The 17,259-nt window shown below is 39.7% G+C and overlaps 1 protein-coding gene across 2 annotated transcripts in view; it reads left to right on the plus strand.

The window, feature by feature from the left end:
* UBR1 (ubiquitin protein ligase E3 component n-recognin 1) overlaps positions 1-17,259 on the plus strand; it is a 59,472-nt gene that overhangs the window by 16,222 nt on the left and 25,991 nt on the right. For both annotated transcript variants that reach the window (XM_083432755.1, XM_083432756.1), the window contains exons 9-24: positions 678-785; positions 1,152-1,240; positions 2,272-2,370; positions 3,679-3,836; positions 4,659-4,758; positions 5,497-5,625; positions 6,937-7,117; positions 7,773-7,834; positions 8,894-9,004; positions 10,362-10,427; positions 10,530-10,631; positions 11,608-11,671; positions 13,054-13,178; positions 13,800-13,852; positions 15,346-15,448; positions 16,860-16,908. In XM_083432755.1, coding sequence (XP_083288881.1) covers positions 678-785; positions 1,152-1,240; positions 2,272-2,370; positions 3,679-3,836; positions 4,659-4,758; positions 5,497-5,625; positions 6,937-7,117; positions 7,773-7,834; positions 8,894-9,004; positions 10,362-10,427; positions 10,530-10,631; positions 11,608-11,671; positions 13,054-13,178; positions 13,800-13,852; positions 15,346-15,448; positions 16,860-16,908 — 1,599 coding nt within the window. The remainder of the gene's footprint in view (positions 1-677; positions 786-1,151; positions 1,241-2,271; positions 2,371-3,678; positions 3,837-4,658; positions 4,759-5,496; positions 5,626-6,936; positions 7,118-7,772; positions 7,835-8,893; positions 9,005-10,361; positions 10,428-10,529; positions 10,632-11,607; positions 11,672-13,053; positions 13,179-13,799; positions 13,853-15,345; positions 15,449-16,859; positions 16,909-17,259) is intronic.

A 17,259-nucleotide genomic window follows, 5' to 3' on the forward strand; every position in this document is an offset into this window, starting at 1 on the left:
ATGTCCAGATATAAAACTCACAGATGTGTTTGGGAAATATTCCCATTCACTTGAATTCAAGCCTCAATTTCCTTGTGTTTTTCTGAGGTACCAAAAGAAATGCTATTCTGGTCTTCTTGTCCCTGGCTGACCCAGAAATAAATATTCAATTATATGGTGATGGCTAGCTGGGGATGTTCTTGTAGGCCATGTTCCTAATTATCAATTCATGTGCTCCTCATGGCTGCTTTTAATTCAGAATAAAAGTGGCTAGCATAAATACCATGAGTTTGCTTAAACTTGTTTTAATATTATATTTTAAAATTGTTGTAAGCTGCCCTGGGACCTAACGATGGAGGCAGGGCTGGAAATTGAATAAGTAGTCATAAGTTATTGGTGGTGTTTGTTCAAAGCTGGTCCAGAATAACATCTCAAATATGCAAGGCAATAGTAGTTCTAGAAACTTTACACTCTTATTTCAAAAGAAATAATATTGATTGAAAGATAAACATGGCAATACAGGGTCAGCGATGAGGTGGGGTCCTTGCAAATGTAAGGAATTTATTTCAGAATAGAGATACTATTGTGTTACATCTGAAGATATATTGGCAAAAGTTTTTTTTAATCAAAAGAATACAACTTTTAAGCAGGCCACAATCATTCCAATAACCCATCCAGATTATGTTACTCTATTTTAGGTGACTTTCGTCAGATCTTTTGTCAAATATGTCTAAAAGAAGAAATTGATTCAGAGAAACCTTGTCTTATAAGCACATTGATGCTTTGGGATGCAAAACTTTACAAAGGTAAGTTGAATTGATGTTAATTGAGCTTCTTTACAAGCTGTGATGTATTAAACCTTCAGTGTCTGCCACTCAGTTTAAGATGAGTGATACTTTGATATTTTGAAATAGTCTGACAGCTACTTTTTAAATTTTAAGGAAAGATTGATGTCCAGGCTTTCAAACAAATATTGTATCCCAACTGGACTATACTTGGGAATTGTATATTTGGCGATTGTGTATATTTCGAAATGTAAGCACTTACTGCTGTTACTTACTCCGTTATTGAGATAAACATTGCATTTTGTAAAATGGAACAAAATATTCTTATAATTAGATATTCATTCTCTTTTTCTTATGGGAGTAAACATGAACCGTTGAATTTTTCAGGAGCCAGGAAGATCTTGCATGAACTAATCTTCAGCAGTTTTTTCATGGAAATGGAGTACAAAAAAAGGTTTGCCATGGAATTTGTTAAGGTAATTTATCTCTCCTGTTACTTTTCACCCTTATAATAGCAAGGTATGTTTTGCAAAGCCTTTTAAAAAAATTATTGACTGCAGCTTGCCCAGTGGAGCAGAGCCACAGCAATATGGCAGCAGCATCACTGCCACTCACTAGGAGGCAGAGGTGAGAGAGGGTGGGGCAAGGTGGTAGACTGGCAAAAGCATCAAACTGACTGTGCTGATACACCATGCAGCCCCAGCTTTGCCGCCACGTTGACCTCTGGCTATCTTGGCTGGGGCTGACGGGAGTTGGGCATCCAACTCTATATCCAGTTCTGTAAACTGCCATCTTCAGATGAAGGACAATATATAAATTTAATAAATGATGATGATAATGTTGTTAAACCCTTTGTTTACTTCTTATTTATTTTAAGCATTTGTAAGTTTTTTGGCACGTGTTCAAAACTGGTAATAGAATAATAAACATGCAGTAGAGATTAAATTCTTCATTAAATGAGTTCATTAAAGGTCCTCCGCAAAGAGAAAATTCAGTGAGGTTCAAACAGTGGATGAGGTTCAGCGATCATTAGCATCACTCAAAGTTGAATTTTTTTGGGGGGGGGGGAGGCTTTTACAACAAACTTCATCAAAGTCCTGAGGTAGAAACAGTGTTCATCTCAATGACTGCCATTTAATTACTGTGCTCAAAGCATCTACAGAGAAGATTTCCCCATTCTTTGGCCGATAAGATCACTCTGTTACCTTGTGCCAAAGATGACTTGCCTGTGCTGTATGTTGAAAGTGTGGGGGTGTCCAACTGCCTACTGCAGTCATGGAAGACACGAGCAGAACCATGCTGCCCAGTGGTCCAAACAGAGTCCTTCTTTGTCTTAAATTTTAAAAAGGAAAGAACATTGGTCCATCACAGTTGGGTTGTCTGGTGAAATAGTGTGTGTTCCTGTTGGAAGGCAGGGAATTCACTTACCGTATGCTCGCCTCATGATGCCTCTGGCCTTAAGTTCCTGCCAGGCAATCACCTTTTTTGCATATTCTTCTCTTCACAGCATTACAAAAAACTACAGAGCGAATACATCAGTGATGATCATGAAAGGCAAATTTCTGTGACAGCACTTTCGGTTCAGATGTTCACCGTTCCTACATTGGTACGTACAGCCAATCGTCTGAGTATATAAAGAACATTTCATATTGTGTTAGTCACAATACTTGTAGGTAACTTGGACACTGCAAGAAATTTTCCAAAGAAAGACTTGGTTGAATTCTGCTTAAGATACAGTGGTACCTCGGGTTACATACTCTCCAGGTTACATACTCTTCAGGTTACAGACTCTGCTAACCCAGAAATAGTGCTTCAGGTTAAGAACTTTGCTTCAGGATGAGAACAGAAATTGTGCTCCTGCGGCGTTGCAGCAGCAAGAGGCCCCATTAGCTAAAGTAGTGCTTCAGGTTAAGAATAGTTTCAAGTTAAGAACAGACGTCCAGAACGAATTAAGTACTTAACCTGAGGTACCACTGTACATTGCTTATTTGTATTCCTATCTGACTTGGTCTGGCATCATACAGTGGAAACAATAAACAATATGTGAGAAGAAATCTTGCAAATAACCTTTGTAGTAGTTTATGCATTCATTTTTTAAATAAGCAAACATATTTAATTTTTGTTTCAGTCACTATAACCAAAGGGGCAACCATATCTCTATATTCTACTATTTTCCTTTTGTCAAGAGCCTACAACCAGCCTTCAGGACAGCATTATTATAGTATGGATCCCATGAACCACAAGCAGTGTCCTACTTACAAAACAAGGCCTTAATTGCCCTCTCTTCTGTGCTGAAACCCACCCCAAAAGCCAAATTTTTGGTGGTGTGCTGACTCTGTGTAATTCTTTATTTATATGCTGCTTGATGGTAGAAAACAAACAAACAAACAAACAAACAAACTCAAAACAGTTTAATTATTTAAGCCTCGCTGGCAAATTTGATTTGCAAAGACAGATGACAGTGATATGATAAAATATGCTCTGTAACCCATCATCCCTGTCCAAGCTGGCTGGGACTGGTGAGAGGTAGAGTCCAACAAATCCGGAGGGCCAGTGGTTCCCTGCGCCTACACTGTACTTCTGTAGTACAGTGGTACCTCGGGTTACATACGCTTCAGGTTACAGACTCCACTAACCCAGAAATAGTGCTTCAGGTTAAGAACTTTGCTTCAGGATGAGAACAGAAATCATGCTCCGGCAGTGCAGCAGCAGCAGGAAGGCCTACTAGCTTAAGTGGTGCTTCAGGTTAAGAACAGTTTCAGGTTAAGTACGGACCTCCAGAACAAATTAAGTACTTAACCTGAGGTACCACTGTACTGCCTACATAAAGCAGCAATACACCTGAAGGTTTTACCTTTTTTGAATAAAATAGAAAATGAAATACAAACAACAATTGTTACTGCTTCCCTCGCAGGCCCGCCATCTCATTGAAGAGCAAAATGTAATCTCTGTCATAACAGAGACGCTGCTTGAAGAGCTCCCCAAATATCTGGATAAAAATGGCAAATTCAACTTCCAGGATTACAGCCAAGAGAAAATGGGTCGAGTATATGCAGTCATATATGACCTCAAGTAAGTGTTCCTGTTTGTGGAGATGAGTACGTGCTTCATTAGGCAATAATATTTGTTTTATTCTACCTCGCTCTTTACATGTTGCAGAAAAGTGTTTGTGTCTTGGATAAGCATTGCAAAACATGCCACATTAGAACTGAATCATATTGTGGATATGCAACTACAACCTTAGGCAAATGAATATAAATGAAGCATTGCCTGGTCACACATAGCCCACTATTGAGTGTCTCACCCAAAATTTAGAATCATGGTCAGAAATTAGATTGGCCATTCTAGAACCAATTACTGGCACAATTCACTGGCAGTGGAGAATAATAATTTATGTGTTTGTCATCACCACTGTCAGGGCATACTTCCTTACTATATGTTGCAAACTGATCAATATCTATTAAAAAAACAATCTATCTCTTGTGTTGTGTTTTATGTCACCCTTTTCTGGGTAGAGCTAGTGCAGACACAGTTGTGCAAGAGGATATCAGTGATCAAGGTCAGCTTGTTCCTCCACATTTCAGCCAGGCTGTCACTATTTCCAAGAGAGAGAAATCATAGAAATTCTAGAGTTGGAAGGGATCCCGAGGGTCATCTAGTCTAACCCCCTACAACGCAGGAATCTCAGCGCACAGTCCCCCATCCAGTTTGAATCCATCCTGGACCCTGCTTAGCTTTGCAAATGTGTTAGCCATTTTATTGCTGCACCAGTGGGTATTTCCTCAAAGGAGTTTCAAAATCTTTCCCAGCCACATACCATTCCAGCCCCATACCCCAATTTAAAGCCTGCTTTGTCTGGAAAAGACTTCTGAAATTCAACTTTTTTTGCAACAGGTATATTTTAATCAGTAAGCCTACAGTGTGGACAGACAAACTGCGAGAGCAGTTTTTGGAAGGGTTCCGTTCTTTCCTGAAGATTCTTATTTGCATGCAGGTACAGTATATAATATATACATTTCTAATTTGCTATTTGCTACATATATATGGCTGCTCTATTATGAACCTGCCCATATGCCCAAAACAATATTAATGTGCTGTCCTAATATGATTCATAAGCGTTCTTCTCAGATGTTTTAAAGAAAATCAGTTTCTTTCAGGTGAGTATGAATTAACTTTATTCAGCAGAGCTCTGGATTTTACAAGCACAATTACATATGTATATAATTTGGGATGCTATTAAAACACACACCATAACTGCTTAGAGTTTACCTGTTGATTAATCAGTAAATAAACCTTATTAATTAATTATCCACACTGTAGAAATATAAATGGCCTTGTTTTAGTTAGAATCATAGAGTTGGAAGAGACCACAAGGGCCATCGAGTCCAACCCCCTGCCAAGCAGGAACCACCATCAGACCACTCCTGACATATGGTTGTCAAGCCTCTGCTTAAAGACCTCCAAAGAAGGAGACTCCACCACACTCCTTGGCAGCAAATTCCACTGTCGAACAGCTCTTACTGTCAGGAAGTTCTTCCTAATGTTTAGGTGGAATCTTCTTTCTTGTAGTTTGGATCCATTGCTCCAAACTACAAGAAAGAAGATTCCACCTAAACATTACGAAGCATTAGTTGGCGCTTACTTCTGTTTGCTTAGAATCATGGTTTGAACATCTGTCTGATACAAGCCTCAGTTTAGTCACATACTGTTTGGGGCGGGGATTTCATTCCAGGGCATGGAGGAAATAAAAAGGCAAGTTGGTCAGCACATTGAGGTGGATCCAGATTGGGAAGCAGCCATTGTCATCCAGATGCAACTGAAGATTATTCTCCTGATGTTTCAGGAGTGGTGCGCCTGCGACGTAAGCCTGTTTCAATAAAATTGCAGCATTATCTGTAGAAACAAATACTTGTTTATTGAGCAAAGTCAAATCTTTGGAGGTGCCTTGTGAGCATACCACTCCCCATGACCTTGACAAGCCTGGTGCTTCAACTTTAACCCATGAATGTTTTTTACCTTGAACGCTTACAAGTTCACATAGCAAAATTTTGCTATGATTATTTCGATTGATATTTACTCGGAAGGCTCTGTGGAAGTATTTGTATTTAGCAAAAAAGAGAAAGAAAGAATATTTCCCTCCTAATTGAAGCTGGATGCGATACAGTTGGCCCATCCCCATACACAAGGGTTTGGTTCTGGGGGGTCTGCAAAATTGCAGAGAGTCAGGAACCCCTGGAACTGCCCTCCTGCAAGGTGGAGGGTTGTTTACCAGGCTCTGGAAAGGTCATAGGAGGTCCAGTATGCGAGGCAGACTTTCCATACCAGCCTCTGGGATGCTTCCAGAGCCCTCACATCTCATTACCAGAGGCTGGTAAGGAAGGCGCCACCTTGCTTGCCAGACATTGGGAAGACTGCTTTGGGAGCATCCCAGAGGCTGGTAAGCATGGAAAACCCACTGGGTGTGCAGGGAAGGGAATAATAAATGGGGGGGCAGGAAATGGCGGGTTTCCCCCATTCATTCATTCATTCATTCATTTATTTACCTACCAACCACCAACCCCACCCCTTAGTGTAAAGTTGCAATTGCATATGTAAAGTGAGTATAAGTTCTGGGCCCGCTGTATATGATAAACAACACTGAATAGTGAGAAGATACAGATTCTGGATTTGGCTGATGATCTGAATCTTTGCTAAGCTTGTTGTTTCAAAATCTGTTTTGAAAGTCTCCTACTTATTTTCACACTCCTCTATATAGAAAGCTGAAAAGTGGCTTCTGGAGATGCAGGTCATTCATTAAGCTATGGAGTTGAAAACTTATAGTTAGGCAGCAAAGTATCTGAAAGTCATCTGGAAAAGACAGTTCTGTTTTTATATTTACGTGTGGTTGACCAGAATTGTGACAGAAGAAATGACTAGAAAGTTGTTCCTAAGAGATGCAACTGAACAATCCATATTCTCACAGGATGATTAGTAACCAAATTTCTTAGGAATTAGGTTTATTTTAAACACATAGCAATGCACAATTCCATTGCCGCTGATCAAAAATAAAATGCATGACCCGTATTAAAACATAGAAATGGGACAGCAGGATTTTTTATAGCACAGTTAAATTGAAGTAGAAAAAATAAGGCTGTATATTTAAATATAATTATAAAAATATTGTCCATTCTAGGAAGCACTGTTGGTGACTGCTTACAAGGAATGCCATGCAACAGTATTGAGATGTAGTGCAAGTAATTATTCATGGGACAAGACAGTGATTCATTTATGTGGCCATACTTTGGAAAGCAAGCGCTTCAGGGTGTCTGCAGATCCTGTCAGCATACATCTACCATTGTCCAGGATGCTTGCTGGTGAGTGTCCTGTGCTTGCAGCTTATGAGAATTGCAGTCAGTTCCTGCTCACATTTTGAGAAGCATTCTGAACCTGGAGGTTGTTTTTAACTATCATGGATAACAATAGCTACTGTAATATCTCTCCTGTGTGAATTTTTCAAATCATCTTTACAATCTAAGCTCATAACACCATTTTGAATTCCTGTTCTTGTAAAGGGGAAAAAAAAATATTTTGCTGTTCTGAATCTACTTGCCAGTCAGTTTGATTGGGTGACTGGCTTCTAATACAGCAGAGAGCAGAAATTATCTCTTCACAGCATGTATAAATTTATTAGGGCTTGGTGCATATGGCATAGTAAGCCAAACTATGACTGTGAAAACTATTACCTGGACTGTGAAAATGTGTAGGCTCCCAGAGAGGATCTTGCAGCTGCTTAGTTCCTCCTGAGTCCATTTTCTCCCACACTTCACTGAGCTAAGCCAAAGTTGTACTTCGTATTCTCTTTGAAACTTGGCTTGTGATTAAGCTCTCTGGCCAATGTTGGTTCTTGGCTACAGATCGTAGTTAGTGAGGGGAGAGCTTAATTGTAAGCCTGTATTTAGACAACAAGCATACAAATGCATCTTGTAATTTACAAATTGATACAAACATTACTGTTAATGTATTTCCTAGGTCTGCACATACAGTTGAGCAAAACAAATGTAATCTCCAGACTCCAAGAATTCATAACATCTGTAAGTATCTCCACTGGATAAAGGTAAAGGTACCCCTACCCGTGTGGGCCAGTCTTGACAGACTCTAGGGTTGTGCTCTCATCTCACTCTAGAGGCTGGGAGCCAGCGCTGTCCGCAGACACTTCTGGGTCACGTGGCCAGCGTGACGAAGCTGCTCTGGCGAACCGGCACCAGAGCAGCACACGGAACGCTGTTTACCTTCCCGCTATAAAGCAGTACCTATTTATCTACTTGCACTTAAGGGTGCTTTCGAACTGCTAGGTGGGCAGGAGCTGGGACCGAATGACGGGAGCTCACCCCGCCGCGGGGATTCGAACCGCCGACCATGCGATTGGCAAGTCCTAGGCGCTGAGGTTTTACCCACAGCGCCACCCGCGTCCATACTCAATAGTATTTGAAAGTTCAGCCGGTTATGAGAGGAATTGTGGTGTAGTGGTTAACTTGTTGGGTCTCCCTGACCCAGTTCCAGGCTCAGTTTCCTATCCAGTGATGAAGATCACTAAGTGAGCTTCAGCCAGCCCAGCCATTCCCTCTAAACCCAACTTTCCTCAAAAAGTTATTCTGAGGATAAAATGGGAAGGGGAAGAACCAGGTATGGCGTCTTGAGTTCCATAGAAAGAAGGTGGGATGTAAATGTAGCAGAGAACTAATAAAGGATACAAATAAGCTCTTAATGGCAGGAGATCTTAAACTGCAGTACCCTGCTGTGGGTAGTTACTGGCTGCTAAATATAAATAATTATTCTGCAAAAAAGATTGATGCTGTCAATAATTGACAATACAGAATCATTAGTCATTTTCCTTAGGGAAGGATATAAGTCTGTAGTGGCTGAACACTGAATGAATACTGACTTGACTTGGCTGAAACCACACAGTACAGTGTTAGAGCCTAGCATAGTAAAGTGAAGTTTAATTCTGCCTCTAACCTTTTGTTGTATTTTTCTTTTAATGATAGCAGAGAAAACCCCACCCCTTTTTTTACTAACTTATCTGTAGTAATTGATTTCCTTGTGCAAATGCCGATTGTTTTAACACAATCAATTTTTGAAAAAACCCTTAGGAAGAATTCCAGGTGCAGATGTTGGTGGAATATCCTTTGCGTTGTCTGGTATTGGTTGCTCAGGTTGCTGCCGAAATGTGGAGAAGGAACGGGCTGTCTCTGATAAGCCAGGTACCAAACCAAATTTCACTACAAATATATTCTTGCATGTAGTGCTATATATCTCACAGAGGCTAAGTTGCCAGTATAAGTATTGCAAGCAAATTAGTGGACAAAAAACCTACTCCAAGGCTTATTCAGGAGGTAGAAAGGGTACATTAGGTACCTTGGGCCAGTCACCAACTCTTAATAGAGTTGTTATGAGAGTTGTTTTGAGAGTACAAGCAGGGGATTATTTATGCTTCTTTGAGTTCCTTGGAGGAAGGACAGGATAAAAATCTGATAGATAATACTCTAGATATTATATTTGACTGTCCCTGAAGTACAAGACAGAAACATTAAAATCAAGATTTGTAAGCCTTGAACAAGGATTTTCCAGATAGCTCTAATTTTGAATACGTAAGATTATTTTCACTGTGTGTCATGTAACAATGAAGGGTCATATACCTGATCCTAAAATTTGTGGTACAAAGCCCATGTAATGCCCATTAGCTATAAAAATAAAATAAAATAAAATCTGTCTAGTGCAAAGTCCAGGTAAAGTAGTTAATGGAAGAAATAGATAGAAATAATCAAACTTGATTTTGTTAGTTAGTAATGTATGAATGCAGTCTTTCCTATCCTATGTTCTTAGATACAATTAATGAGTGTGAGTGTGGGAAAATATTTTGTGACAAATGCACAACTTTAAGGGAAGGCATGTGGATTGTGTCCAACAAACAGGAAGTAAATAGAAAGGCATGAGGTACATATAATGTTATATTTTGAAATTACAATAAATATATATGCTGATGTTTAATCCTTCTGTTGGCCATGTTTCCATGTAACGCTAACCACTAAAACTTAGTTCACAATTCTGAACTGAAAATGGAAGCAGCCTCTGTCACTAAATGTTTTTTAAGTTGTGATTATGAGCTTAAATAAACAAAGGCTTGGATCCAAAGGAGGCCTGTTAGAAAGGGACTCAGTGAAACGAGACGTCCTGCCTGATTTTGGGTGATTCGTCTCATTCCTCTGGCAGTTTCCTAGAAAACCTCTCTTGGGAATTGAAGGATGATCCTGAATGGTGGGGGCTGTAATTCAAGAGGAAATAAGGGATCTCCTAAAATTAAGAAAATCTTCTGTGAGTGAGAGCTTCTTTCAGTGAGGAGTCACCTTTTGGCCACCTTCTGCTGGTCTTTCTCTGGATTGAAGCCAAGAGGTTTTGTCATAGGCAGTTTTAGGGGATATTGCCAGTATCAGAAATGTGCTAGCTGAAAACTTTTTATAACAAAGTTAAGGGTAGGAAGGAGTAGTGTTTTGCTGAATTGAATGCCTATGCCAAAGAGCTTTGTATATGAAGCTTTATATACGTTTTATTTTCTTTCAGATGTTTTATTATCAGGATGTTAAATGTCGAGAAGAAATGTATGATAAGGATATAATTTTCCTTCAGGTGAGTATGTTTGCAATTTCTCTGGTCTAATAGTAACAGTGTGTTGTTTGTTGCCTAAATTCTCTGTTCTCTAATGCTATTGAATGTGTATATTTCTGATAGATTGGCGCATCACTTATGGATCCAAACAGTTTCCTCTTGCTTGTACTCCAACGATATGAACTGCTTGATGCCTTTAAGAGAATTGTGCCAACCAAAGACCAGGTACAGAGCTATATGCTGTTAATTTTTGCCCTTGAAATCATAAGCATGTGGAAACCCACTGTTTCTATCTCCTTCAATGAAATTGCAATATTTTGCTAAAAACAGTAATTTCCACTGAAGAGACTTTCTTAAATCACATAGACTTTCTGTACCATAAGTTATTGCAGCTTTACAACTTAAAAATGGAATTTACCCTTCCCTTCTCTTTGATTCTCTTCTTTAGATTATTTGCATCCAGCGTGTAGGCTTAATTTACTGACATGAGTGCTGGTGGGGGAACTTTTAAATACTGGGTGGGATTCAGTTGCTGCCCTTGTGGTCATGGAGGGACCTTTGACCCAACTGATGCATTCACACAAACAGGAGAGGGATTCTTGGCAGTTTGCCCTTTCTACTGCTTCCCTGCTCTGTAGGTTTCCCTAGAAGAAGAAGAGAAGAAGAAGAGTTTGGATTTGATATCCCGCCTTTCACTCCCTTTAAGGAGTCTCAAAGCGGCTAACATTCTCCTTTCCCTTCCTCCCCCATAACAAACACTCTGTGAGGTGAGTGGGGCTGAGAGACTTCAAAGAAGTGTGACTGGCCCAAGGTCACCCAGCAGCTGCATGTGGAGGAGCGGAGACGCGAACCCGGTTCCCCAGATTACAAGACTACCGCTCTCAACCACTACACCACACTGGCCCTAACACTCTGGAGCTGATTTTTGGGTGGCAGTTGGGGCTGCAGGGGGAAGCAGGAATTGGCAAAAATTACCTCCCTACTTGTCCTGTTTGCAGAAACATGTGGTGCATCAAAAGCCCTTCTGTGAATTCACAGGCACCAACTAGTTCCACCCTCTATTTTTCCAGTTATTTTTCTGTTCATAAAGCTTTGGGTCAGCTTAATATGTTTTCAAGTGCTTCAGAAAACCTCAGGCTTCAGTATTTCACATAATTATATTTTCCAAGGACTTCATTTGTGCTTTCTTGAAATATTACAGGATTTGAATAAGCAGTGTAACACATTAATAGAAGAGATGCTTCAAGTTCTTATCTACGTGGTGGGTAAGGAAAATTGCTTTTTTAGAAAAGATGGAGGTTGTTTAGAATATGTAATAGGTTCTCCAGTAATGGAAACTTTAATATCTGAAACCATCACACTTAACACAAGTGTGTTATGTGGCATATTAATTACATATCTAATCTGGGTTAATTATCAGCCACCTTTTAATATTGTCCCTTTTTCCTCCTTCTTCCACCATCAGCTGGTTCTTTAGGCCCTTAAAAAGGTTCATTTCCTTTGCAAACATATGTAGATTTACCTTCAGCTATTCAGTGTGGTTATGTATCTCCAAGGAATAGCCTAGCTGTGATGTGTGCACAGGCAGCTCATTGAATAGTCTGCACATGCCATTGTGAAAAGTTGGGTTTCCAGTGGCTGTTGACTGATTTGGCAGCACTGCACTTCTTTAAACAGTACATGTGAATACTGTATACATGGGCTTCTGGAAGAGGCTGATGGAAGACAATGGCAGACAGAGCATTTGTATAGTGAATGAAAAGTATTTTCTTTCAATAAAACCTGAAAATCATGTGTACAGATACGATTGTGGTTAGGTGGGGTGCACTGTACTAAATGCCTCTTTGGGTAATACATTTTTTATATTGATCCAGTGCTGGGGTTTCAAAACTAGCTTGGACAGAAGGCAGTTATCCATCTGTAATTAGAGCAAAATCAAGAAGGAATGGAAGGAAAATTAACTGTGGGACTATTAGAAGCAACAGGAAATAGAGAGAAGACTGAAAAAATGCAAAACAAACAAAAACCCAAACCAAAATAAAAGCAGCTGGCTCATTATCAATCTAAGGGATAGGCTGTGCTTTGGAAGGGGCTTTTGAAGACTCCATATGTGAAAAAGGTGATTTGGCCCATGAGGGTTCGTGGAGAAAACTATCTGTCCTACTGACTTAGATCCAGTTCCCCACCCATGGGATAGGACATAGAACAGGGGTGGGGAACCTCCAGCCCATGGACTAAATGCTTCCAGGCATCTTTGTCTTATCCTCCGGCTTCTCTCCATGCCATGATCATTGGCTCTGCTCCCAAGTGCTTTTCCTGGCTGAAATGTGTTCTTGCTGTGATGATATATTTTGCTTGTGTGGATGGAGAGAGGGTTGGTGTGTGTGTGCATATGTGTGTGTGTGTATGTATGTGTAGGAGCCCTCAGATTTTGTATGACTGTAACCTCACTTTAGTATTCTCGGCCTTCTTATCTAACCTACTATATATTCAGCCCTGCCCATGCATCCCCTTGCAGCGCTCCATGCCACTTTCAAGGAATTTTTAGTCTAGGAACCATCATCATAACAGTATGATCTCTTGCATGCGTGAAAATGTATTTCACTGTATATATGTGAGATTACTTTCTTCTTCTTCTTGCTTCCAGGGGAAAGATATGTGCCAGGAGTCAGTAATGTGACAAAAGATGACGTCACTATGCGGGAAATTATTCATCTGCTTTGCATTGAACCAATGGCTCACAGTGCTATCGCAAAATCTTTGCCCAAGGATGTGAGTGATTTCTTCCTTTGATTCCTATTAATCTAGGAAGGTTCACAGATTGCTTTACCACAGAACTCTTTAGGGGCGTATATGATAAAATTATCAATGATAATTGTACTTGATGTTTCCTCTATCTTGTGTTCCTCTTTCAGCAGAAATGTTTAACATCCTTTTCTTAGACAATCCAGACTCCTTGTAGCACCAGAACACCCACACACCCCATTCTATACACAGAATATCTTTAATATTACTGTGATTGCAAAAAACAACAACCATGCACACTAGGAGCTCCATGTGTCCATGTCATTTTGGATAAATCAGCTTAAAAGTACATGATTATACTTTAACTATTTGCTAAGACACAGTGGCCTTCATAATAACATTTCGATTTTGAAAATTTTGATTGTTTTTAATAACAATCTGCTTTACAGCTCCCCAGGCCCTTGCTCTCACTTGAATTGTTGCTGCATTAATAGCATGGTGACAAATGCCTACATTCAGTCTTATCTGGGTATTTGTAGATGTTTATTGGCTACTGATTCTTAGGTAGCTTGATTTGCTTTTAATTTACTGTTTTTCACCACATATATTTTGTTCTTACTACTTTACCATATCAAATGTTTTTAACAGGAAAACAATGAGACTGGATTGGAGAAGGTCATCCACAAAGTGGCCATATTCAAGTAAGCTCTTGTTCCTTTTAAATCAGTAGTTAAAGCATAGTGATAGCATATTAATAATTAATTAATTAATTAAAATTGTATACCGTCCTTCATCCGAAGATCATAGGACAGTTCACAACAGAAAAATACAAAATGAGAACACAAAATGCATACAGTGGTACCTTGGTTCCCGAAAGGCTTAGTTGATGAACAAATCGGCTTCCAAACGCCCCACACCTGGAAGGAAGTGTTCTGGTTTGCGAACGTTTTTCGGAAGCCGAACATGTGTTTTGGCTGTCAGCATTGTTTCTGGTGCCATTCAGCCAGTCAGAAGCCGTGCCTTGGTTTGTGAACGTTTTGGAAGTCGAACAGACCTCCAGAACAGCTTGAGTTCAAGAACCAAGGTACCATTGTTCTAAAACAAAAACAAACCCAATAGTCCTCTTCCCACAAACACATTTGAAAGGTATAGAATGTTAATCAGCCAAATGCCTGGTTGAAGAGGAACATTCTCATCTGTTTGCCACACATAAATAAACCAGACATTTGAAATATATATGCTTTCAGAGTTTTACAGAAAGAAATAAAAACTGTGTTGAAGCAGTGATCCATTTGATTCCAAAAGCATTCGCTATGTTTCAGTAGTGGTTTTTCATATTTGTTTACCTTGAGAGGGAAGGGTTTTACAAATCAGCTTGTCGAAGAACTGTGTGTCTGTGGAAGGGACTTGCATGTTACAGAGGATTCTGTGGCCTGTTCAAAGGAACACCCTAAATTAAACTGGCTAGATGCCACTGTGCTGTTCTGTGCACACTCAGTTTGTCCTTCAAAATTCCTAACATGTCCTGTGGCTTTGAATTGTGAGGATATTCAGGATAGAGGCAGCATGCCTCTGAGTAATGGTTGCTATTGCCCTCATTTCTTGCTTACTCATTTCTCTTAGGCATCTAGTTAGCCACTGTGGGAAGCAGGATGGTGGACAAGATGTAATAATAATAATAATAATAATAATTTATTTATTTATTTATACATACATACATACATACATACCCAGCCAGATTTATACATTTCCCCAGCCACTCTGGGCGGCTTCCAACAGAATATTAAAATACAATAGTCTATTAAACATTAAAAGCTTCCCTAAACAGGGCTGCCTTCAGATGTCTTCTAAAAGTCTGGTAGTTGTTTTCTCTTTGACATCTGGTGGGAGGGCGTTCCACAGGGCAGGTGCCACTACCGAGAAGGCCCTCTGCCTGGTTCCCTGTAACTTGGCTTCTCGTAGCGAGGGAACCGCCAGAAGGCCCTCAGCGCTGGACCTCAGTATCCAGGCAGAACGCTGGGGGTGGAGACGCTCCTTCAGGTATACTGGACCGAGGCCATTTAGGGCTTTAAAGGTCAGGCCCTTGGTTGGAGTCAGCAGGATTCTTTGTATGTTGTGTGTATGAAACGATTGCGTGTTCTCCTTAATGATTTGCTGAAAATAATTGCATCGTTTGTATGCTTTTCAAATAAAGGAAACCAGGCGTATCAGGCCATGGAGTCTATGAACTGAAGGAAGAATGCCGCAGAGAGTACAATATATTCTTCTACCATTACACCAAAACACAGCACAGCAAGGTAAGGAAATCATGATGTGACCATGTTGCTTGCATGCCTGTTGCAAACCTAGCTGTCTATGTCCCTTATGATCAAATCGCCTAGTACTCAGAGGCCCCTGCCCCTTGGATATTATCCATAGTGCCGAACCCCTAGAGGACAGGAAGACAGACAAACCACTTTCCAAAATACATAGTAGATTGCAAGCCACTGTGGATAGCCAATTATTAGTGTGATTATATCTTTTGAAGAAACAATATTAACCAGGAGTTTGCATACCGGGTCTCAGACCCAGGTTTCCTGTCCTTTCCCCTTTTTTATAATTTGTGTTTTTACTTTGGTTGTAGGGCATCTGGGTACATTACAAAGCCCTGTGCTGGTGAGATCCCAGCCACCTACCGTGTCAATTTGCATAGAGGCACTTGTTTTAGTTTTAATGTACATATGCAGCATTTCTTGCTAGTAGATTGTGGATGGAGCAGAGGGCTCAAGCCACATAAAGTGTACTGAGCCTAGAAAATCCTGTTGGCATCCCATAGCTTAGAGATCCCTGATACCCAGAATTTGTTTTTCCCCCTCCAAAAGCCGGACTAAATTTGCAACTATACATTTTTATGCATATTTATGTCATGGGCCTGTACCCTGAGTCTTTTAAGATGAGGGTATAAGTTGTGGAGGTAAGAAAAACCCTGCTTGACTCACGGGTCTCTCTTACTCATTTTTGTTTATTTCTCCCCTGTATTATTCTTGTTCAAGGAATAACTAATTGCGTATATATTTTGTTGCTTTAGATTAATTCATATTTATTGAGTCTAGATTGACTTTGATGTGCCACACGGATTCTCAGATTTCATGTTCTTCATATATATTCTTTATCTAGAGTGCAGGTGTCCTAATGTGTTCGTTCATTACATAGTAGCATAAGGTATTTTACAAGTGAAAATTATACATTTACAGAACTTTGAAACAATGCTGCTAAAAACCCTTTTCTTTCTTTCTAGATAAGGGTCAGATTAAATTTAGTAAAGCATCTTTTTGGAATCCTATTGGCATCCTGTCGCTCAGCAAAAAGGCTGACACTCAGAAGTTCCTCACCCTTGCACTATCTCACTAATTTTGTTAGCTTAAATGCCTGTCTGTACTGAAAAGAAAAAGATTTAGTTTATGCTCATAGATAGATACAAAAAGGAAAGGGGAGCAATTGCTTTATTCAAGCAATTGCGTTACTCCCAGTGCCTTTTTAACAAGTATGTGCTTTCAGGGATATGTGTGTGTTCTCTTCTCTAGGTTCTCTTTTTTGTGCCTTCAGAGAATTCCTAGTACTTGATCGTTAATTGCTTTTGATGGAATCTAATCTAAGCTCTTTGTCTATACATTCAGTCAAAAAACCTCATTGGTATCTTGAGAGTAAAAATGTTGACTCTTCTTACAGGCTGAGCATATGGAAAAGAAAAGAAGAGTGCAAGAAAACAGAGATGAAGGTAAAAAGTTGGAACAATGAACAAAATAAGTGCAAGGAAGTGATGGTGAAGTGTTTTTTAAAAAATAAAAACAGCGTTGATCATAATGATTCATCCTAATTCCTCATAAAGATCAGAGAATGTAAACATATTACTGATTGCCAAGTCATTTATTTGCAAATGTACAATATATGGTGACTTCCATTGAGAGAACTAATTGCACTTTGTGCCACTTGTGTGTGCTACTATTTTGATGAAGAAACTAATTACATCTGCTTTAGAGGTTGGGATCACCTATCCATTTTTGTCACAGTTAGGACTGCTTCTTAAGATTGGCTTGGCTGTTGCTATAGATGCTGTGGTATTGGCAGT

Source organism: Podarcis tiliguerta (genome assembly GCF_965153285.1).
Source record: "Podarcis tiliguerta genome assembly, chromosome: 1".
Lineage (NCBI taxonomy): Eukaryota > Metazoa > Chordata > Lepidosauria > Squamata > Lacertidae > Podarcis > Podarcis tiliguerta.